The sequence below is a fragment of the Amblyomma americanum genome, chromosome 1 (genome assembly GCF_052857255.1).
Source record: "Amblyomma americanum isolate KBUSLIRL-KWMA chromosome 1, ASM5285725v1, whole genome shotgun sequence".
NCBI classification, from domain to species: Eukaryota; Metazoa; Arthropoda; class Arachnida; order Ixodida; family Ixodidae; genus Amblyomma; species Amblyomma americanum.
The window spans coordinates 163,033,248-163,057,814 of record NC_135497.1 but is presented as its reverse complement, the minus strand read 5'-3'; the positions used below and the strand labels follow the sequence as shown (position 1 = coordinate 163,057,814).

The window sequence follows — 24,567 nt, the reverse complement described above, 5'->3', positions numbered from 1 at the left end:
TCAAATCTATCGAAGGGCGTAAACGTCCCCGTTTGCGACACTGGACAACAGACTTCGCTGGAAAGACTGTTGGCTAGAGCCGGTACGAGCGCCAGCAGGCCTCACCCACACGGCCTCGTGATGTGGTTGACACTTCAGCGTACAAGCTTGACTTGCAGGCCACGTCATTGACGCTTTGTTTCCAAGTTTACAGTTTCGTTGGCAAAATATGCAAGGATGCTGTATAATTATATCGGGGTTTAGGACCGTTGCATGCGTGTTTTCTTGTGTTTACTCGAACAGATGCGCTGCCAAACTATATTTAAAGGCTGTAATGATTAAACGGTGTCGTTTTTGTGCACACAGGTACCTGTGTTCTCATAGTGTAAGCGCGCTACTTATAAAGCGTGCCTCGACAGAAGCAATGCAAAACTTTTATTACTGGAAGTTTTTTTTTTCTCTCTATTTTTCGGTTTAGTTGCACCTGTGTTCTCCAGAAACTCATATGCACTTCCCGTAAGCAGCTATGCTTTCAGCGCTATTGAGAATATAAGAAATGATTTTCCGCCACAAAAAAAAAATTTGATGATCTCCGTCCTTCTTGTAATTGTCTGTGGACGAAAACTGCAATGTTGACTAGATCACCAGTATACCTCAGTACCAACGCCAGAATCGCACTTGTTTACAAAGGCATAGCACACTAGAGAATTTCAGCTTTGATCACGGTAGCCAATCGGTATTCAGTCAACAGGACTACAAAACTTCAGCTGCAATCCGAATGCAATCCGAATACTTCATTAGGCTGACATCTGAAGTTTGAAGTAAATTTGGACACAGAATACATGATACAATGTGCCCACGAGGTGCGGGAAGAGAAATCTATAATGCCGTCGTACTAAGCCTGACTAAGCAATATCCCAGGGACAGTAGGTACCAGTAATATCCGAATCATAGCCAAATATCCTAACATGTTTTAGTACTTGCGAGAGATGTCCGTGACAAGTCCCTGTTTTAGATGTACCGACACATTATCTGGTGGATATCCCGTTTGAGCGATATTACGGACATTTACTTGAATCATGTCTCTTTAGGTTTGCATAATGTTCGCAACAAAGCAGAGTGAACTGTTATGTTTTTCTAATAGAAGATTTTTCAACGTGGTCCGCTCATTTTCATTTATTCTTTGCGTCATCACAGGTTCATAACTGAATGAAATAATATTGCTTAAAGTGCAAGAGCCACTGGCTTCAATGAGGGTCTTGCATTTGGAGTATTAGCTCGTGGAAATCCTTCGTTCGGTTGTTGTGTGCTCAATATGTTGGAACTGCATTACTTTTTGTTTATAGCGTTTCTGTAGCCTGACCTGTGTTTCGCATATGCGTGTTGTTTGGCATGTTCGCTGTGACGGCCTGTGATGGTATGCAGATTTTACTCGTAAGAATGTCAACACTGGTCCGAGCAACTGCAACATTGTAAACAGCTGTAGTCATTTCCCTTTGCGTCCAAATTGCAGAAAATGTGAATTAGTCTTTGCGAACGCGGGCCGATGTGGTCCGAGACCTGCATGGTCTGGACATCGCCTACTGACCACTACTCTACTGTTTCGTCCAATAAAGTTTTTACTCACTCGCGAACATTTTTCGCGTGGGCCGAGCGGCCGAGCAGTGGCCGAGCAATGGGCGCCATTCGTTGTCCAGGGTGCGGCTTCAGTTATGCCGGCCGTAGCAGGAGACGATAATCTCATTAAACACGCGAGCAGCCTTTCGCAGTGCTTCGCAGACAACAAAATTGCGGACGCTATGGCGTCTGTGAATACTCCCTACACACTTGTTAAGGTGTATGAAAATCCTCAGGGACTTCCTACAGACCTCCCTTTGATAGAGAAAGTGTGGTCAGAAGGATATGTGAGGGATGTCCGCGGGAGCTTTTCCCCACTTCCCGGGGATGTCCGCATGTCTTTTCAAGGTTTCGCAAGGACATCCCTTGGATGTCAGTGTTGTCATCAGGATTCTGAAAGTTCTTCAGTCATGTCAGGACCTTAGTCAACACCTGAATACTAATGAGGTCCTCTGGAAGCTGTCACTGTAGCCCTTGCTGAGGCGTGCAGGTACACATGCACCATCTGCCGCAGAAAATGTGATGTTCTGCAGTGCTTCAGTCAGAGCTGGTCAGAGGTCTTTCTTTTGCTCGACGGGCGGCAAATTCTAGCACCAGTGGCGGCGCCTGATCTAGGTGGATGAGACAATAGGAATAACTAACAGAAAATCGGAGGGTAGGATGAGATTGTACCGGAAAAGTCGTCAAAGAGCAGGGCTCTTCCGGAAAAGCAAAATTAGGAGTCATCCTCATTGGCAAAGGTGACAGTTGTCACTGTCACGATCTCGATACGAAAGGGAAGCTGATAAAGGTATATATGTGCTAATTGTTGCTATGTTCGTTTAATAGATCAACCAATCAATCACAGGGCCTTACCTTCAAAACTTAATGCATCATAAAGTCGTATCGCATGCTACTATTGGATCCAAACGTCACCAGCGAAAATTTGAGGATTTCAGCGCAAGACACGTGTGATTCCGGCGTTCATGAAATGAAGCTCGGCGTCCTCGGGCGCACAGCAGTTTGGTGACTATAAAATGCAGAGTCGTGTACTGAAAAGGAGACTTTCTATGACAGGTTGACTGTCTCGGCCATGGCTTGCATGTCGCTATTTTTTATGCTCGCGTGCCTTTGCACCCGCACGCCGATGCTTTTGAAGCGTACGCCATGTGGCGCATATAATTGAACTCAGCTCTCTTGCACGCGGAACCATGCAACTTTGCTACATTTCCATTCTTTCGCCTTCTTCTTGCGTTATGTAAACTGGTACCTTTGTGCGGGCTTGCCGGTTGGGTAGGACGAATCACTCAGTTATAAGCAACCTGCAGAGCACAGGTTGCGCTGAAATTGTTCCACTGGGCGCCTAAAGACTTCTACTTCGGTCGCAAGCCACTTGGGCCGCTAAAAACTTGAGACCGCATTCTGAACCATTAGAGGCGCGTATTTGGCTAATACTATTCCTTGCCTATAGCATCTACGTCGAGAGAGACAGAGAGAGGAAAACATTGATTTCCCGACTCTGGTCCGGGTCCCCGCCTCATGTTGGAGAGTCGAAGCCCATATCGCCCAGCACGTGGTCGATATGGACTATGAGCAGCTGCCGCAGTATTGGGCGGAGTGCATCTGGAGGAGCGACCAAGCTTTCCCAAGAATAAGGTGCATGGGTGGGTAGGGATCTGCGTTGAAGGGTAGTGTGGGGACTGTGTGGCACGTGGAGTGGTCCAATGTGCATGTGTGTTGTCAGGGCAGGCGCCACACACCCGACAGCGGGTGTGGCCAGGGTGCTTGAGTATGTGATAGTTGTACAGGTCAGTTATGCGGATATTTTTTTTTCTCCTAAAAACAAAGGCACAATAAGTGACCAAGCGGCCGCCGAAAAAAAAAGCTTTTGTTTCTTTCAGAATAACCATCTGTTATTAATACTTCTCGAACGTGATGGAACAGTGCGAGTGCGTTTTTGAGTGGTAACAGAGATAATACAGTGATAACTGTATTTATTTTGTTGGGAATTTCCTTCTAGGGCATGGGAGACGCGCCTTATGTTACAGGTAATAAAGGGTGGAGAAGTACGAAGAAATGTGTGGAAGAATTTCTTCATAAAATATGATGTATTCATGCTGTCGCGTGACGTGTATGACAGTGACGACTGTGGTGTCATTGTGCAGTTGTCGAAGGTACGTATGACCTCCCCGTTCTCCAAGCATCTGGTCCCGCACCAGTGCGACAAGTTGTTAAGGTTGTGCTGAGATTATTATGATGAAGCGAAAGGCGAAGTGACTGTCTTGCTCACGATGGACGCCTGAACAGGGGCGTGAGTGAAGGGATGAAAAAGGCAGTGACATAACCAAGGGAGAAAGAAGCGCCGTAGTGAAGGGCTCCGGATTAAATTAAACCATCTCATGTTGTTTAACGTGCGCTGATATCGCACGGAAAACAGGCGGTTTTTCATTTCGCATTCAACGAAGCGACTCGATTCCGAGACTTTGGGCTCAGTATAGCCGAGCACCAAATCATTGAGCCACTGCGGCACGTGCAGACTCAAGAAGAAATTGACTGCACCCAGGAGCGTATGCAGCGTTCGTCATTTGTTCCAAGGCAGGCCAGAGAAATTCGAGCAGGACTGCGCTTCTCTCACGGACTTGTAACGGTGTCACGGAATTCTATGGAAGCACCACTGATAGCTGTCGCCATAGGACGGTGATGTAGCGGCGGCCGCTAGAAGAGCGCGAGGGATGAGGGTGCGACTGTGAAGTGACGGTGCACCGGGATTGGTGGGAAGCATGATAGCCCACGTCGATATTGCATCCGAAAGTGCCACTGAAATCGAACCTGACCGCGGCGGCAGCGTTTCAATGCAGGCGAAACGCAAATGCGCCCGTGTGCTGTGCGATGTCAGTGCACGTTAAAGATTCCCAGGCGGTCTAAATAATTCCGGAGTCTTCCACTAAGGCACCTCTTTCTTCCTTTCTTCTTTCAATCCCTCCTGTATTCCTTCCCTTACGGCACGCTTCAGGTGTCCGCCGAGATGCGAGACACATATTGCGCCATTTCCTTTCCCCAAAACCATTCTCAAACCAATCGCTGCATAAAAACAAATTCTTTAGGGTAATAAGATTGATTTTCTCGTTGTGTTCATCCCAGCATTTCCGGACCTCAAGTGTGAAGAGCCTTTATTCGGCTTGGCTTAGTGACACTAGAGGATGCTGACTTACAGCGTCAGAAAAGGTGAAAGAAGAGAGGATCATTTTGTTATTTGAAATAAATATGTGGTAGACATAAAATATCCTTCTGGTACCTCTGGAATGAGCGCCATAAATAGGTTTATACTGCCGAATTCTGGTTGTCTATACTCGTGTCGAGCAGGGCAACCATAGTGGCAAGCGGCGAACATCCGCTCGTAAATGTCGCCACCGCTTTCCACAGCAGAGTAAACGGGTCCGAACAAGTGCAATGGGAGCGGTGCTTTCGTTACGCCGATCATTTACCATTAAAAACATAAGGACATGGCTTGTGCTTCGACGTGCCCTCGTAGATATGAGCGCAAGATATTGTGGGTCAGCCTATGTAGGTCGAAAGTTTTGTTGCCAATTAAAAGGAACAAACTCTGTTTGTCTTGTATAAATTGGCGGCGCTATATATTTATTAACAAATACATGTTATTTTTACGTTTATATCATGTACCGTAGGAGCTTTCATGATGCCTGAAATTCCAACACGAACTGATTTTAGATATTGCTACTTTTGCGCTATGAAGTGATCGCTTTAAGGAGCGCCGATTAGAGAAATGCCTTGAACTCGACACTGCAGGAATAAATAAACGGACGAAGTTTTACTGACAGCCGCGTGCCACATAAAAAAACCGCCAGTATAACTGCGAGCAACAACCAGCGACCGACTTAATCATCACACACAACAAAGCTTCCTCGTCACAAGACCGCCTCGCACTCTAAGAGGTCCTTATCCCGAGATAGAGGCGCGTGTTCTTACACGTCAGCCCTTGAACAAAAGGTATAGTTTAAACAAACCGAGTGCAGAGAGTTAAGGAATCTTCCCTGACCGTTGAAGGAAGTGCTCTCGTTTACAGTGAGCCTGAATTGTTATCGAAGGATTGATAATAACTAAAACTGATACTTTTCGCGATAATGAAGGGAAAAAATTGTTGCATGAAACAGCATTACAAGCGCGTTTTTAAATTTTTTTTCGCGCGCATGACTGCCAAACGCTATCTATACCCAGGCGCGAGTCACAACAATCCGCGAATGCCATTTTTGCATTTCCTTTTGCTCTTGCCTGCTGTTGTGCATTCTTACGGACTGTTTCCTTGCGTGCAAGTTTTCCGTTGCGATGCTCTAGTTTCTTCTATTGCCGTCGGCTGCTTTTTCTTCTTTTTACTACTGGGATGTTTCTCAAGCGAATGTTTACGAGACGAACACTTCCATGGCAGCGCCGTCTCGATTGGTATCCGTACACTGCTCTCTGACATGCAAAGAAGTCGCCTCCGCACCAAGGCTTTCGTGCAGACAGCGTGTCAAGGCACATCGAATGGGTGGCGGAGAGAGCGGGTACTGCAGGACTGCTGCACGAAAGAGGCTTAGCGAAGAAACGGTGACAGGTGGGAATGCTGAAAATCTCCACTATATAAATTGTTGCCATTTACAGAACGGTCTTGTTCGTCCTCACTTCCCCATACCCGTCACTAAGATTCACAAACATCAACCGTGAAGGAACGTAGGTCACGCTTCGGCCGTTGGCCCAAGGAGTCCAACATGTACACCAGTCAACATTTTCATGTTTAAAAACGTCTGATTTTTATACACGACAGTGTAAGGGCTCCGTTCTGCAGAAAAGCCAGCGTCGGCGTTGCCGCCGTGGTCGGCGTTACCGAAAAATTCGGATTGGTCGAAAAGGTGCCTGTTACAAGGGGCTCCCATAGATGGCGCCAGCCACACCTGCGGCGCATCGGATCTTCAGCGATCGGAGCAACCGCGAGCAACGCGCCAAGCGCACAGGCCGTCGGTCGCCCTCTTCCTCCTCTCTCTCATAGAAACAGGCTGCAGACGACTACTCAGGCTGCAAACGACGCCTGTCAAGCTGCTGCGCAGCATACCCATCACTCTGTTCTCAGTAACCACACCTATGTAGCCTAGACAGGAACCGAACCCTTGACCCTCGGCTTGCGAGTCACACGCTACCGCTATGCCACGCAAGCACGTTCTTGCGCCTTGCTTAAAGCGCACCTTCAAAGTATATCGTGTGGCATTTAACATAATTATTGTGAACTGTGAAAGAGGAAATTTCCGCGTGTGCGTGGGTAAGAGGAACCACTGTCGCGTCATACCCTTAAACGTGGAACTTAAGTGTTCCCCGCCACTATTTGCTCTCTTGTTCGCAAAAATTGTGCAGAAAAATAGTTTGCTGCTATTTAAAGGCATTTTTTTTTCATTGCGTAAACTTGAAGAACCTTTCACCTTATGTGTTTCTAGTTAAAACTGCGAAGAGTTCCTTAGAGGCCGTGTGACATCGATCTCGATTCCCTTGAGAATAAGCTCCCTTGGAAGCCAAGCGTCCTTTCAGTTCAAAGCAGCTCGGGATAGCCGTGTGACGGGGGTATAAAACACTACCGTGGGGGCTGGCGCCGTCGGAGCACCTTGAGCCGGCGTTACCAAAATCAGCTTTGCAAACCGGGCTTATGAAGGGGGGAATGTCATTGCACACGTCGCCCGACGAACTCGCATAATGACGTAGCTAAATTCCTTTTCGTTTTGTTTTTTCACCACACCTGCCTGACTTAGTTTTGTGTCTGGCGTTCGTTAGTGATAAAGTTCTGGTTCCCTGGCGAGTTCAGTGCTTACATAAAACGCAAACCCGTTTATTTTTTTATTTTTTTTTTGTTACGAGATGTGATCCGCAATAAACTCATTTTGTCCTTACTTCAAAAAACGAGCCAGAAACACCGGAAATACGTTGATTAATCCACGTCCACTGCTTTCAGTCAATATATTTTCTGGAAAATTTAGTTTAGGCACTTCAAGCGCTCGGTGAAAACACTGAAAAACAAGAAGAAACTGAAAGGACTGCAGACTTGTAACACCAGTAAAAGTGTGCCGTAAAGCAATTGCTCTTAAGGCACCGAATTTTTTTCTATGTATGCAAAAGGCAGAAAGACCATGGTCTGTGATTTCCATGCGTATTAAGCAATGTACCAGCTCTTCCGAAAGTTCTCAGGCCAAAGTGCCCATGTGCGAAGTGCAGTGGCGTGAGCATGTTAAAGAAATGGATCCGATAATATCCTCGTGCACGCAAGTGGTGAGGCGATAGCGAAATTCCACCCCGAAATCTCTGAGAGCAAGACTACTCGGTGCCCTAAACCACTGCGTCGCCGTGCGGCCACGTGTCCACTACCTTTACGGGCGTACGGACTATCGAGGTCAAGGGCCATCAATGTCCTCCGCCGTCGACCAGAAACAAAAGGCATTACCAGCTCTAATACAAGGACTCCGAATCCCATCTCTACCGTCTGAGGTGACAAGAAAAAGAAAAGCATTCTGAATAAAGTAGCCCCACGCTCGTAAATTGGAACCCAGCAACGAGAGAATCTCATATTCCAACATGCCGCTGTTGATTGGCCTTCAGCCGGACCACCCGAAAGAAGAGCCGCAGGGAAGTGCGCGCTTCGTGGAATGAAAAGAAGACGGAAGGGAAAGTGCGGACATTTCATAACACGTGGATTCTATTCGGATTGCTTTATTGAAATGTAATATCGAATATCCCGTGTTCTTGAACATTGCTCAGGCCACTTCGCGAGTGGTCGTGCTCTCGCACCTCCTGCTGCATATTCACTCCCGTACCACTCTTTCGGGAAAATAAGCATTCCTGTTTTTCAGAAAAGGATAGAAAAAAAAAACGCGTGTTTCCTCACAACTTCATTAGTTGTCCTCTCTCTGAAAAATTTTGATCCCTGAACAAAATTTGTATGCATGCTTCCACTACTATGAAGCTATCACGTCTCGATTATGGCTCTTTTACGAAGCGTACCCTTCTTTGCATTTCTTCCTTACCTGTCACTTTTTATTTCATTCATAGAGTTTCCTTTTCTCCTTCCCTTTTATACAGGGCGTTTCAGGAAAAAGTAAAAGTAATTTTCGAAAACAGGCATTTTGTGGCAAAAATATGGCATTTGCCGCATTGTATTACCAGTGTTGGCGGACGCCGAAACACCTATGAATTGTCTTACGTAATAAGCTTGTTAAATAATTTCTGATAACTAACTTTTTAACTACCAAGCTAGGCAACTTGTTGCAATTAGAGATTTGTAGCTGGTCGTTAGTAACAGCCACATCAGTTTTTATAATTTCGAAAACGTGATTATCCTCTGCTCTGTGCCTGGAAAATAAATTGGCTACATCGTGCCAAAATACATGCGCTTTCGAAAAGCATGCAGGCAAAGCAACCTTTCCAGTGGACGTAACTAGTTAAAAAAGCCAAATTTTGTCAAGCCACAGCGCCAAGGGTAATAGCGTTTTCGAAATTCTATATACTGATATAACTATACTAGCGACCAGCTACAAATCCCTAATTGCAACTAGATGCTTAACTCTAATAGTTAAAAACTTGATTATTAAAAATTAGTTAAACCAGCTTACTACTTAAGAGGATTAACCGGTTCTCTGATGCCCGCCAACACTGGTAGTACCACGCTAAAAAAAAAACGATATTTTCACCTCAGAAAATCTATTTTTGAGAATTACTTAGTCTTCCCTGAAACCCCCTCTATCCCTACCTTTCTTTCCCCCACTACAGTGTAGCAAACCGGGACATTCTCCGGTTTAACCTCCACTTCTTTCCTTAACCCCTCTCTTCCCCTTTTCACGCTCAAACAACAATCCACACAAGCTGTTGGCCGTCCCCGAGAAGTGCGCATGCGAAGCAATGCGTGAAGGACAGACTCACACGTAGTCGGCGAAGGATCCCTGCAGCCGCCCGTCCGGCCAGACGAGCATGCAGACGGTGCGCACGCTGCGGTCACCGTAGCGGTAAGACCTGGTGCGCGAGTACAGGAGCGTGGGCAGTGACAGCAGGGCCGAGCCCGCCCACACGGCGCACAGCGTGGCCACGGCACGGCGGCGCCGCGGCCGACCGCACAGCGGCCGCACGATGGCGAAGTACCTGCGCACGCGCCGGTGCACACTTGAGGCGGATGCACGCTTGGGCCCCAGGCCGGCGCATCTCAGCCCCGACCATTCACCACGGGCGTCAGCTCGCGAACACTGATCAAAGCACGGATCAGCCTCAATGAGGTTTCGCCGGCTTACCACGAGAATACGGGTGCTTACCTTTATCCAGCACGGATAGCAGGACAGAATATTAATGAACACGTTACGGCTTCGTTATTCGCATAAATCACATTGAATGCAACGTAATGCATTACAACATTGTAATGTTTATTTCAGGGATGCGTTGCTAGTAAATTGATCTCCTCGAAATGCAAGTGCAGTTAAATCACACGAAAAAGAAAACGGAAAACAGAGATGCAGTTCTGCTGTTCGTCTTCAACGAGATACAATCACCGAACGCTGAGGCAGAGGTACTGTCTTCACAAAACATTTTAGTAAAACGTGATTCACCCCACCAGACGATTTTTCGTCCAAGCCTTGATTTCAAAACATTTTAGTGTTAAATGCAAATGGCTTTTTTCAGATGTTATTACAGTACTGAACTGTAAGATAGATGCTTAGATGCTGGCAAATCATTCCATTCTGCTATCGTCATCGGAAAGTAAGAATTAGCGTATACATTTATTCGTGCTTTCGAGGTTTGCAAACAAAATTCATTGCTTGCACTTAGGTGCGCAATTCGTTTCGAGACTAAATAATGGCAGAGCCTCTGTGACGAGAGTCAGTGCGTGTATATCTCGAAATTATAAATCGAGTTGCTCTTCTTCGCACACTGTCAAGATTATTTATTAATACACTTCCTGCAGGATCAGATATAAAGCTAGCATAATCGAATTTTGGTCGCACTTAAATTACATAGGCAGTTAATTTGGCAGATTATGAGGACAGTTTTAATCTTGAACTTGAAAACCAGTTTCTTTTCAGCAGGTGAACAAATTTCCAGTTTAAATCTTGAGAGATAGGGCTTCCCGGTATTTAATTGTGTCTACTGTGGTGAGTCATGGACATGTTTGTTCCATTTCATGACCCACAGAACTACTGCTTTTTCCTCATTTTTGTTCATTTTCCATCTTTGCCACCATTTCTCGACTGCTGCGAGAGCATCATTAAGCCGTTTTTGGTTACCTGCATTATTTATTACACTATGAAGCAGGCAGTCGCCGAGGAAAGGTCTTACTGTAACGTCTTTATTAATACCAGAAGCGACGTCATTAATATAATATAATATAATAAATATTCAATTGTACCGCAATAGCAAGTCAGCGTCGTGTTCTTGGATGGTTATAGATGTAGGTAGCCATCATACTCTTTCACCACTTTTTTTTTTTTGCTGTTGCTGCTGTAGGCATTTCCTGACTGATTAATTCTTAGAGTCAAAAACAATATTGGCTATGAGGCACGCCGTAGTAGCAGGCTCCGGATTAACTTCGAACAGCGCGGGTCCTTAAACGCGCACTGAGAGCTCAGTACACAGACGTGTTTGTATTTCCCCTGCATCTACATGGAACCGCTGCGGCCGGGATCCAACCCGCCCCCTTGCTCTCAGTACTCGAACTCCGTAGCCAGTAAGTCACTGCGGCGATTTGTAGAAAGTGCACTGGCACTGAGCAAGTTAGTCGACTGGTAATACGAAATTAAAATCCTGCTTTTGATACTAACAAGAATGTATGTCCGCGAGGCAAACTCTATTTGAGACATGGCAACACAAAGAAGTGATATTCTTTGCTGAAACTTTCTCCTAAATTCAGTAAGTTTAGCTTTCTCATGCCGTAAACTGATCTATAACATTTGACATGCGGCAGAGCACTCCATTTGCGTTTACCCTTGACATGGTCGGCCTGTCAAAGCAGCTACCATGAGTGAACCATTGCTACTTAGCTTTCGGTGAGATACTCGCACAAGAAAGCTTATTCGTTGCTTTGTCTTTTGTTCTTCCTCATGAAAATAGTTTCCTTAGATGCCAAGCAGAAATTGCTTTCCCATGCAGGAATGACACTGCGGATGATGGTCATGTCGCTGAAATATATGCACTTAAACTGCCAGATCTCATCTTAGGGTTATCATACGCTCCACTCGTTGGTCTCACTCTGGCGCTCCCTTAAATTGGATCATTGTGGCAAGTCGCTTTGAAATTCCGAGCAAGTTGGGACGACGCTGTCAGAATACAGACCTGTTCTTTCTTCACATCGGCAATTCCTTTTTGCTGAGTTTTCACTCTGAGCCAGAGCTAAGATGATTGCAGCCCGTGATTTGGTTTTTTGTGCCCTTACCGCTCTGCTTGTATGAAAGTACGAGCCTTCTAATTTCAGCTTACTTCAAAGCAAGTATCCTTGCTGGGCTCCTTTACAACTCATCAAAGTGTATACCGCGTTTTGGCGTCAACACATTCTGCCCTTTGCTTTGCTTTTCTTCCCCGTTATGAGGCACTTCCTTTTCTCGGGTGTTTCATGACGCTCTCAGTGTTTGGAAGGAAAAACATGAATGTTAAAAATTGCATTATTGTTTGTTGATATGAATTCGTGGTGATGTTGATTCCGACAGTAAACGAAAGAAATGTGATCTACCACGAGGTCCTACGTTTAAAATCCTCACTCTCCCCCATCCCCGCCTCCTTCCCAAGTGCGCCTCTCCCATTACTACTGTCATTTCTCATTATACCTAAGCTCGAGAATCTTATAACTTGATTCCAGAGGCGGGGTCACCCAGAGCACGTCGCCACCATTGTTTTTTCTAAAAACAAAGCCTTTCTTTCACAGCTAAATAAAGGTTTCGTGCTGGGAAAACATGACAGAGCAGTGACTTGCGCAGGCAGCACCCTGAACAAAAAAATTTCACGGGAGGGGGGGCAGTGTTTATTTATTTAAATGTCGAAAGAAACAGGGCGAAAACTCGCTGCAGAGAAGAAAAAAACTGCACGGGGCAACGCGCCTACGAGCAGAAAAAAAGAAACCGGTTTGTTTTCATGTCAACCGTAGTAAGAATTTCCCTTTATCCTACCGGACGTAATCTCGGCCCTTTGTTTTCTTTTTTCCTCAATCATGGAAAGAGAGCAATATATTTCTTGTCTTTCTGGTTTTCGTCTCGTTCTATTAACACAAGAAAACGTCCGAAAACTTTTCGCTTGCCCTTGAGTGTTTTTCATTTTCCCCGTTGTTTTTTTTTTTTTCGCAGAAAGGTCACCCTTCTCGCTGCGAAGGACGAGAGAAAGTTCGCGACCTATCTAATATGGTAGAAACAGAACGAGCGGCAACCGCCGCGCCCTCACCGAGACTTAAGGGGTACTAAAAAAGTGCAGATATCGAAGGGTATTGACCGCTAGATTCCTCCCGTTTCGTGCAGTGATCATTAGCGGGTATCTGGACATTCTCCTCTGAAGCTACGCCACGCGTACTCGTAACGTCAAGCGCATTAATATCTGTGCTTTTGTGGTCCCGTTCGCTGCAGATTAAAATCGTAAAGATGAAAAGCAAACATATGTCACGAACATTTCATTTCTGGTGCAGTGTTTGTCAGATAATTGCGACTGTATCGAAGAAGGAGCTGGGAAAGAATTGTTAGCCGAACTATACATTTTAACTTCATTAAGTAACTATGGTAAAATAATGCTGCCTGTTTCCTCTAACGTGTACTTGAAACAAAACAAAACATGATCAGGCAGAAAGGAATCTTCGGGAACTCGTGTAGTAAAGAGCTGGGTATCATGAAAAAAAAAAGAATAAATAAGGCGCGATGTATTCATTCCGCTCTTCCATATTAACGCGATAGCCTTCGAGCTCACGTCAGGAGCAAAATTCGCCGTCCGATGTCACGAAATTCGCTGACTGGTTGAGAGAGGTCACGTGACATTGTCTCGTCTACAAATTGGTTGTGGCTCGTGATTTCAACGAAAACGCAAGAGTTTGCACGAAGTTTCCCCAACTGCTGCAAGACAGAGTTGGTACGCAATTGGCAACACCGAAGAACGCCATCTCTACAAGTCTCAACGCCTGCATAGACTTGGCCTTCCATAAAAATAATGGCATTGTGGAAATAAGATATATGACTTGCCATTTCACTGACCATAGAGCCATTCTCGTAGAAGAAATGGTGCCCAAAGCGACTCCAGTTGATGGAATTTCTACACCGAACATGGATGAAGCTACAGAAGATGGTAGATCACTCGAAAGAAATGGATGCAGATGAATTAATTCCTTTAGTTGAACAACGAACGCCAAAAAAAAATCGAAATCAAAAATGAGGAAACAATGTGATATGCGCAAATGTCGGCACCGTCACAGCATAGCGGATACCTGCCACTGCGGCTATCAGTCCGAAAATGGCGGTTGATGGACCGAAAATTGCAACAAAATTGACACAGGCGTCGCATAAGTTTCAAATGAAGCGCACCTGAACCAAACTTGGTCATATGCACCTGTGAAGTGGTGATAAGCACCTGTGAAGTGGTGATATGCACCTGTGAAGGGGTGATATGCACCGGCTGCCATCGGGCGATAATCCAGACGGGCTCACTCAAAAGAAGCTGATCGTCATGCAGGATGCGTTCATTGTGGTCAAGGTTTCATGGCAAGTGGACATATCATGAAAGCCGCAGGTAAAATTTTTATTCAAGTCGTAGCGAAAACAATGCGGGGGAATGACAGTGCTCGGTAAGCAAGAAGGAAGCACAAGCCAGGAAATAATGCCTAACCGAAAGCATGGAACTCGTGAAATGGGCTGTCATACAGCTTGCCCATTTTAATGCGTCATTCTCGCTATAGCTTTCCCATCGTGCTGTTATTGGATCTGACACATTTTTTTAGGTTGTTTTTCTTGCTCGATAATTTTAACCGCAGAAATGAAAACAGCAAATAAGTCGTGATATTTATCGGTAGGAAAATTAAGTAATAAACACAGAAGACGTGTCCTTTCAGTGCGAGCCGAACCTAAAATTTCTTCGTGCGAAACTATTTTTTTTGTAAGAACAGGCAGAACATATATTTGATTAAGGAAAGTATACCATCAGCGGGTGACTAGCAAAGTAAGCTAAAAAATAAATTCTCCCGGGCTGACATTACAGGGCAAATATTAGGTGGCAAGGAGTATTTGACCAGTAATTTTAGCAAATATGGCTATGAAGGCGAAAACACCCTTCCATCAGCACCTATTGCCAAGTGTGCCAAGCCTCAAGTTTGGATGCGGCTTTTTATGCTTCTTCGGAGGCTTCAGGGGAGAGTAGCGCTAACAAGCTTCTGCATAGTTAAGCTGAGTTTTCATCATTCTTATTGACTGCGTGGGTACATGTTTCATTATTTTTCTATAAGGGTAAAGTGTGCAGAGCAGTGAAAATTACTTGCCACCGGAGCAGTGCGGGACCATGCGACAAAATTTGCCACTGTGCGAAATTGTTCTTTGTTCCTGCTTTTGCTCTGCACTGCCGGCCGTCTTAAAGAAGCACTTGTGATGCTTTGAAGGGATGCCTGCAAGTATAGCAGTTTTACATGCTATAGAAGGCATTGCTTCCAGCCGGTTCTCTGACAAAGTTTCGAGCCTGATTTTTACATTAAAAAATAAAATTAAAAATGCAGTCGGTAGCGAGCTTGCGTTCTATAACAATCGGATTTTAGGTTTGACGCCAATGAAAACAGCAGCATCTGCTATTCTCTATTTACAAAAACAGGAATATATATATATATATATATATATATATATATATATATATATATATATATATATATATATATATATATATATATATATATATATATATATATATATATATATATATATATATATATATATGCACATTATCTATAAATAATTTTTAACCGCATGCAAGCGAGGCGCCTCTGGAGCTGGCAGCTGAGATAAAAAACGGCTGCTCCTTCTGGCAGATAGCGAACTTGACCTTTTCGCCTGGAGAGCATGTTTTGTTCTCAACACTCCAGGCGCGCGTTGAGTGCAACGCTTTCTTTAAGAATATCGATTATTGCAAACTATTACAGGGTTCTTGCCCACGCGTTAAGTTTTAACCAATAGTCGATAACTAACCCGGTCCTCCCCGCACCATTCTTCTCCCCGTTATCCGACCCGGCTGAAATCCAAGTTTCTAGGGGACGTGAAAAAAAAAAAATGACGGTGCGGACGTGCTGTACGACGGCAGCGTCCACTGTTTAGCTACGCAGCTGCGGAACGATGGAAAAATGGCATGAACCCTGAACTTAAACTGTTTATTCTACCGCCATTTAAGGTTAACTTTAACGCGTGACACAAACCACACTGTGCTGCCCGTTTGCGTTCTGATAAGCTAAATCAAATCGCCGAAAAAAATTAATGCATTTGGTGCGATTAATCCACGTCAAAAGGTTATGATCGCGACAACGCGGTAATCCAAAAAAATTTCATCACTTTACTGAACTTTCGAAAGAAATGAGAGAGCCGTTCGCTGAATGAAGGAGAGTCACCGCAGAGTGGAGATTCCCATTACTCCTGGAAACTCGCCCAGCCCTCAATGGCCTCGGGCTGATGAGATCGCCTCCTGATTACCTGCTTTTGTTCTCTTCGGAGAATTTTAGACTGCGCTGACGTTAGAGGCTAGAGGGGGAGCGCGCGTTTCCCCACTCTTTGCCAAAATTGCTCGTAGCACTAGCGATAGCGTGGTTGGGCATCTTGATCGCTCGTTGCGCCGTGGACGGTTGGCGTAGGGTAAAAAAAAAAAGTCGGTAGATTTCCATAGCTAGGTCAAATGCGAATTAGGTGCGCTAGCACTTCGGTCTTCACTTCGATTCCGGTGTTCGAATAGCAATCATGGGTCGATGCCCATATATGCGAAATTGCTCATTCTCGACTTTACACTCATGGATTCCTGGGTGTCCTCATACCACTCCTGGAGCAGTGATGCAGTGGTCAAGAGATGCGCCACTGCTCTGCGATGGCAGGTGTTGCTATCGGTGGGGCTTGTGAGTCCCGGGTTTTTCTTCCCGACCAATCTCTGGCAACCAATCATTAACTAAACTATTAATTGAGACACACACGCACACATACCTGGGCAGGTTGCCCACAACCGGTGGGCAGGTGGGCAGCCTGCCACTAAGCAGGCTTCAGTCAAACAAACACACAGCGGCTAAATTTGGGAAATGGGCACTAAGAGTACTAGCGCATAAAAGAGAGAGAGAGAGAGAAAGGTATCACGTGCAGCAGCACCCCACCCACCTGTCGACGCTCATGGCGGCTATGGTGAACGCCGACGAGGCGAGAGTCAGGTTGGCCAAAAAGTTGCTGAAGACGCAGTATGGCTGCCCAAAGGCCCAGTGGCTCTCCAGCATGTACACCAGGTTGAAGACGGCGTTGAAGGAGGCCGTCAGCGCGTCCGCCAGCGACAGGTTGACGAGGAAGCAGTTGGTAGTGGTGCGCATGCTCCGGTGCGCCAGCACGGCCCACACGACCAGCGCGTTGCCCAGCACGGCCACGGCCACCACGGAGCCGAAGAGGAGGGCGTAGAGAAGCTGCGCCCACCAGGCCAGCACCCACTGGCGCTCGCCGCCCACCTCCACCACGGGTGCGTCCGGCGAGGGCGGCCAGAGAGACTCGTTCGCCATGCTCCTCGAGCGGTCGCCCTACTGACACGCGCCCGATGACGCCGAGCGTTGTCTGCTAGAGCCCTGCGCAAGTACCACCCACGACACTGTTCCAGCCGACCTCCATGGTCAAAGCCCCTGGCTATAGTTGCCACGAATCATTTCTGTGACGGAGGCTGCGAACCGTGGCCCGCACGATCACGTCTCAGAGGGCATACGGCAGCTGGTATTCGGTCCGAGTTCGCCGGAGAAGGTCGCCGAAAGAAATAAGCCGAGCCCATAACAGTTTCAATCAACCGTCCTGCGCTAAGCTTACGAGGCCGTTAAGCTTTTGCCGCTCGTAATGGGTTGCCCGGAACGCATGACCTGCGCTGGCTCTTGGGCTCAGCCCAAGGAATACCCCTTCACCGTGGCTCAAATAAGATAGACAAATGTCACATGTTGATACAGGCTGCCGTCGGTATCTCCCTATAACGTCGTCAATCGGGCTCTCCTGAACGCCATTATAAATGCTCAAAACCGGCGTAATTCGTTCTTAATCAAAGCAGCCAAACAGTAATCCTTTAATACAGCTTCAGTAATAGCTTTTTGTTTTGCCTATATAGGGGAATATTTTCAATAAGACTTTTTCATAGAATAAAAGCGCCATTGTTCTGTTAAACTGTTAAGTAGAAAAAAAACATAGCATTATATTGCAGGGCGAAAATAAGCTGACTGAAGCGGCGCCCTAGTCATGGGGTGTCCGCTTAAGCAAGAGGAGGAACTGAGACCGAATGTCGGATACCTTAGAGAGCCCACCGTTTTTCTAGGAGGTATTAAGCGTGCCTGGCAATGTGTTCGCCTCTCCCGAAACAGAAGCTTGAAGAAGGTGTAAATCACTCTCCATCACCGAACTGAACCATGCGAACGTAGACTGACGCGTTGTCAATTTACATTCGCTTGCTTCATTTTCGCTGAGCCACTCAGGTGCTCACTGGCAGAGTCCAACAAGTTCTGTCCAAAAGGCAGGCACACACCCTTGGAAAAAATCAGCAACCTGACGTTTCCACACTAGATAAAAATACTATTGCTTGTATTTTAGCTTCCTTTAACCCACAATACTAGTGTGAAACGATAATAGAGGAAGAGTTGTTAAAACAAAACTAAACGCGTGCCGAAAAATCCGGAGAGGTAATTCGCCCGAAATACCGTGGAAATCATTTGGGAACAAGCGGTGGGCTAAATTTTGGTGCGCGATAAAAAGCAAAGGAAGCTCGCCAACTAATGCAGGCTGAGAAAGATTAACTTTCAGCGCATTCACTGTCGTTGAAATATTCGCAGAAACTGTTCTAGAACTGTTACATACAGCTGAGGAGCATTTTGGTGTGCAGCTGCTCGACACGTACACGAAGCCTGTGTCCCAAAGTTCAAGAGTCTTCGCGGCGTTTTTTGTTCTCTGCATAGGAGCCCGAAGCGATATACGAACAGGCATCGCGCAGTCTTAAATTACACTCCCAAATCAGCTGCGCCCATCGTAAAAGCGCATGCGACGTTAACCAACCATGCCTCGTGATGGACAGTAATATACGATAGCTGGAAACAAATGAAGCTTTTTTTTTTCGGGGGATGGGCTCAGTGTATTTCCACAAACATAAAAACTGTGCCAAAATCTAGGCGGGGCTACCATTCCATGGGGGGCGGGTAGATGAGAAGGGGGGGGGGGGGGGGGGTTGTCAGAATTTTGCTGCACTCTTTTTCTGTATTAGCTTCGTGTATATTAGAAAAAAAAATATTGTTATCCCATTCATTGTGCTTGCTAGAATCACAGAATATTTCTACAATAGGCGCATGCTGTGCACAACAAAAGATTGCCGACGACCAACTGTCGCGCTCAACTTCTCGAGCCCGAGTACTCACCAGCGTCTAGCGAAGCGGCTGTCTTGAGAACTCGGTAAAAGTGCCTTGACAACTATGTAGGCGCATTTACCGGACGTCGTAGCGAGAGCTCACGGGCCTCTGGACGTCAAAAGCGCACTTTTAGACCGCCGGCAGCAGCCAAGCACTGTAGAGGCAACTGATGCGGGCGGCGCGAAAGTCAGGCTCGGATGCGGCCGCGGCTCACTCCCGGCCGCGTCCCATTCGCGGCGGCCGCGTGACTGACTGCGGGGCCGCGTCCCATGCTCGCCCGCGATCGACCGGTCCGGAGCCCCAACCACGAGCTGGCGAGCAGAAGGAGCCGTGACGTATAGCTGTCTCCCGTGACGTAGGCTGCTTCGCAGCGAGCTCTCGCCCTTCATCGGCGGCTGTGAGGGGGACAAGTTATTGCGCTCTTGGGGAGCTTGGCACGGACGACTCGGAGGAGCCGCCGTGGACGCCTCGCAGGACGCAATGTTGCACGCGCGTTTGCTTCTCTATACGAGCGGAATTCGAGTCATTTAGGGGCGGGGAAAAATACAGAAAAGCGGGCGAACAAGCGAGAAGGGCGTCGCACAAGGCTTTCAAATGTTCAAGGAATTCGCAACTTCTCCGCCAGCGCAGCGTCGAGCACCGCTCTTACGACCTTTTAATGCAAATTGTTGGCATTTCTCCAACTTTCTAAAGCGATTGTCCGTGACCCCTTATTAGCAATCATGTGATCTCTCTCTTTTTTTTCAGGGGAGAGGGGGAATGTTGTTTACATAACAGTCCCCCGCCTTTTTTTTTTTCTTCACGCATAGAAGCCACTGTTTTTGCTCAATGTGAAGACGCCGAAAGAAGAATGGGCTAGTGTGACCTAAAAGCCACAATGTTAATATTGCATTATGTTCTTCTGAGCCCCTTTAGAACTTCGAGTTCGACCTACATTCCTGGACAACCTTTATTAACATTATATTTTTGTATGCAGCATAACGACCACTTCAGGGAGGAAATCTAATTTCTTGCTCACACACTTTTTCCAATTTTCTTGAGTTCTGTCTAGAATAATCCTGAAGTGATCACCTTCATGCGGAATCTGACCGCTCCTACCTACTGAGTCATGATCACGCATCCTCTTAGAGCGTGTCAAATAACGCCTGCCACCCTTGAAGTTTAGCGTGGTCCATTTCCTCTAAAATTGTTTCGGGATATGTCTCGTCTTTGCGACGTGTTGAGCAATATTCACGGAAGGAGAACTCCGCATATTCGCCATAGGATCAGTCCTCAACAGATAGCGCTGTAGGTGGCGCAACCACTACGGTGTTCCGGAATACTGAGAATCTCGAGGATTGATGCCATAGTAGCCGAATGGTTCTGTCGCAGGGCGTGACCGTCGATAGCTTTCTTGTTACCCAGGGCTCCTTTCCTTAAAGCTTACGGTACACGTACTGGTTCTGTAGACTCCAATAGCAGCCAAAACATAGAAGCAAAGCGAAAACTCTTTGCTTATATTGTGCAACTAGAACTGATACTCAGCTAAAGGAGCCGAAAAAGTTTTGTTTTATATAGGTAAAATAAAATGCTTACTGTTCAGCTCCGGTTTGGCAAACTCCCCCTTTTTAAAATCCATGTACGCTTTAAATGACTCAGTTTTCGATTTCACTGTTACCTCGCCAAATTGTGCTCCACTATTTGCGTCCCCACGCGCCAGAATTGTGTCCGAGATTCTTTCTGGGAGACCAAAGTTCCTGAGATAAGGCCTGTCCCAGAGCACTGGGAAATACAGGAGCATAAAAACCAAATGGCATGGCTTCACACCGATCTGGTAAGATTTGGCGATATGTGAGCGAATTGGAAGTCACAGCCGGAGCGATCCATCAACGGCGATGACAGTGCTCCAGCGCCGATAAGAATCGGCACCGTGCTTGCAGGGAAAACAAATCGCGTGGTGCGTAGTCTGAGAATGGTGGCTCGTTGTAATAGAAGCGGACACATAGCGCTGCATAAAAAGTCGAAGAAACAACGGTTCGGTGATGTGTCGCCGTCTAATGCATACCTGCCCAAGTTTCGCTCAACGCGGACGATGCAGCTTCAATTCTTTAAATTTGTGGCTTCACATGAGAAGCTCGCCTTTATCCTCGCACTGTCTATACTCTTCACCATTTTCTGCCATTACCCATCAGTAGAACAGCAGGACCCAACCCACCTTTTTTCCAATGGGCACAAGCCTTCTCCTGGCCTGGTGTTCGGCTTTCTCTGGGGCAAAATCCTTGAGAAATGTTCACTGACCTCAACTCGAGCAGAGCCAACGCGTTAACAGAGCAACATGTTAGCCGTAGCGCTGTTTGGGCCAGCTGCACCGCTTGCGCCGTTAAAATGAAATCATCGTCATCCGACCGACATCTCTATCTACTGTGCGGCTTCCAAGTTGGCTAAATGCTTCGAGGTAAGCCTATTTGGAAGGCGTCTGTCTACCCAATTTGTTCTCTTTTTTAATACAACGAACTCCACAATAATGCCTCATGCCGAGCGTCCCGGTCTTCGCAGTCCACTTAATAAAACTGAATCTAGAACGTCCCCTCGTACAGCAGTACTCACAAGCTTCAGTCGAGTAAATTCGTACAGAGCTTAGCGTTCGTCAGCAAGATCGTGCGCACCGCAACATGTCGGGGCCAAAGGCTCAGCGAGGCTAGTGTGGCAAAAGAGCGTTCTCCAGTGCAAAATCCGGTGAAAGGTCTTTGTATTGCTAAAATCAGGATAATGCTTGTTCTTTTCATGATTTTCCGTGATCTTTAACCGTTGGTAGGGCGCGCTGAAGGGACAGCTTTATTTGCGCCATGAAGGACGCAGCAGAGAGCATCCGCTGTCTCTACCAGTTTTTCGAGAAATGCTTCGTTCATGCATTCGGTGTCATGTAGATACAGGTCCATCCTTGTGAGTGAATAAACATTTGAGTCGGGATTTGCGTCATACAGTCTGATCTTTACTCTTTTGCGAGTCGTAGAGATCCCTGTCACTGCATGTAGCGCGAAGAATAAAAAAAAAGATTAGAGAAGGATATACAGCAGAAGTCCTACTACTGCCAACTTCGTATTTCGTTGCAGACTGGAGGAGGCAGAGACGGTCAGTCTTCAAAAAAAGTAAAGAAAATAAAAGCTTCAAAATGAAGCGAAACAACGGTCGAGAACACAAAGTAAGCGCGTGTCATTATTTCCAGATTCACTGCTCAGTCAAGCCCATCTGCAACCGTGGGCACAATTAAGGCAGTCCCATTCGTCTTCAGATAACGAAATCGACGGCGGACTTACTATTTATGTGACTGCTCATTTGCTTCCTTTTCGTGGCGGTTGGTTGGGTATGTATTCTGAATGCTTCGCAACAAGAATTTAGGCTGCCAGTGCTGGCGCCTGAGGTGCGCTTCCTCCTTAGTACATTTTTTTTTGCTCTACCTAAGTGGTGGAGAATCCTAATAGCAGTATAGCGTCTGTACAGCATATGCTATTCAGGTGAAAAAAGAGCTCTGGTACATGAGGCAAAAGTTGAAACTCGCTCCAGAACAAACTGAATTAGCTGCATATTTGCCGCTCGTTCTACCCACATTAGAGCACGCGAGCTTCGTCTGGGACCCCTTAACAAAAATACCGGATAGAATTGAAAAAGTTCAGAGAAGAGTTCAAGGTACATTTTGTCCAAATATCGATCAACCTACGTCCACTCATAACACAGAGGGATAACGAGATTAAAATTTCTCCATCCAATGCACCGTAACTTGTTTAACTTGAACCCACAACACTATATAAAGCAGCTTGTGTCTCGTACAGTCAAAAGTAGCCATGAAGTTCAAATTCGACCCATGTCAACACGAGTAGATATATTTAAATACTAGCTTTTCTCCAGCAGACTACAGGAGTGGAACTCGCTGCCGCATGAAGATACTTTAAATAAATTTGAAGCCTGAGTTACTAAGCACTATGCTTTGGCTCGAAATACATGTACGTAGCTACTAATCTGACAACGGGAAGTCGTTCAAGTAAAATAAAACTGTGCTGCTGGTTTACATTACGTACCTTCTACCTACCTCCTGTAGGTAGATGATGATGTCCTTATGTATTTTTACTTTGTCGTTTCTAGCTTTTGCTGCTGTGTCTGTTGCTGTATCATTTCTTTCCGTGGTGTGTTTTTGATTGTGGCAGCACTACGGTTATCTACTGCATGTGTATCCTGTCTTGCAGCCGGCCTATAACGGTCTCCAAGCCAACAGTATTGAGAGATGAAATAAATAAATAAATAAATAAATAAATAAATAAATCCAGCGATCGCTTACCAAATGGAAGTTCGAGCCAAACATGTCGTCGTACTTCTCACGCGTTTCTCTTTTTCCATTTACCAAGCATGCTAAATGTAAGTTACAAAATTAAAAACAACCGATGAATCTTCAAAGCAGAAGTGTTTCCTGCCATATTGCAACACACTGTGCGTAAGCCGGCTACAAACATGATCGTGAGCTTTTCATCAATCCAAATCATTGTGACAATTACCTGTCTTTCGGCAAAACAAAAAAGAAACGACTGAACATATTGAAGCCTACAATCATAGGCCGGTGATCGAAAGCACCTGCTCTGGTGATCTTTACCATTGCGCAAGTTCACTAAAGACTTTCAGAGGTCATTGCGCAGAACCCCATCCACTCCGGGCGTCTGCGACGTCACCCTCAGTTCTCGTCTTTGTTCGTAAATCCCCAGCCACGGCACGCTGAGGTTTCTTGCTGAAACTGTACATGGAGCTGCGACAACATAAACTAGCGTCTCTTCTGATTCTTCTCTCTCACCGTATTGATGTATTTTCCCCGCATTTCTTCCTTTCGGTGGCACTGACGTCTTCCTCTGGTGGCACTGACAAATGGCGACATCGGGAGGTAAGTTGATCTCCTGGAGTCACGCTTTCGATCTTCGTCGCTCGCTGGTCGCCTCCTTTCTAGATGCGGCACTCGGAGGGAGGCCCACTTTCAGCATCGCCGCTGGCCCGTCGACACCGCTTTCAGTTCAAGCATTCTCTGGTACTAATTTATACCTCTTAGCGATGACCTGTCAACAGCAGAAGAGTAGAAACTGTTGAGAGTAGTTAAGCACAAAATAATTTACCGCGTGGCTGAGCTTCATCGTCTTTCCTTTTCTGAGATAAGTCTTATGAAATCTTTGTTGTTGCTGTGACTGATACTGTGGATTTCACAATTATTGCTTTTACTGTTGCTGTTATCGCCGTTGTCACTGTTGCTGCTCTTGCTTTTTTTTTACTGTGGCAATTTTTGTATTACTGATGTAGCTCATTATTATTTTTGTTATACCTGTAGCATTAGTAGTAGTAGTAGCAGTAGCAGCTGCAGTAGTAGT

General features: G+C 46.1%; 1 protein-coding gene across 1 annotated transcript in view; it reads right to left on the bottom strand.

Moving 5' to 3' along the window:
* Positions 1-19,474, bottom strand: part of LOC144136726 (tachykinin-like peptides receptor 86C) — a 48,792-nt gene extending 29,318 nt beyond the window's left edge. Inside the window, exons 1-3 of the mRNA XM_077669293.1 lie at positions 19,199-19,474; positions 16,938-17,386; positions 9,526-9,741 (exon numbers count right to left, since the gene is read on the bottom strand). Of these exons, the coding sequence (XP_077525419.1) occupies positions 9,526-9,741; positions 16,938-17,323 (602 nt within the window). The 5' untranslated portion in view covers positions 17,324-17,386; positions 19,199-19,474. The remainder of the gene's footprint in view (positions 1-9,525; positions 9,742-16,937; positions 17,387-19,198) is intronic.
* Between the last annotated feature and the right edge of the window lie 5,093 nt (positions 19,475-24,567).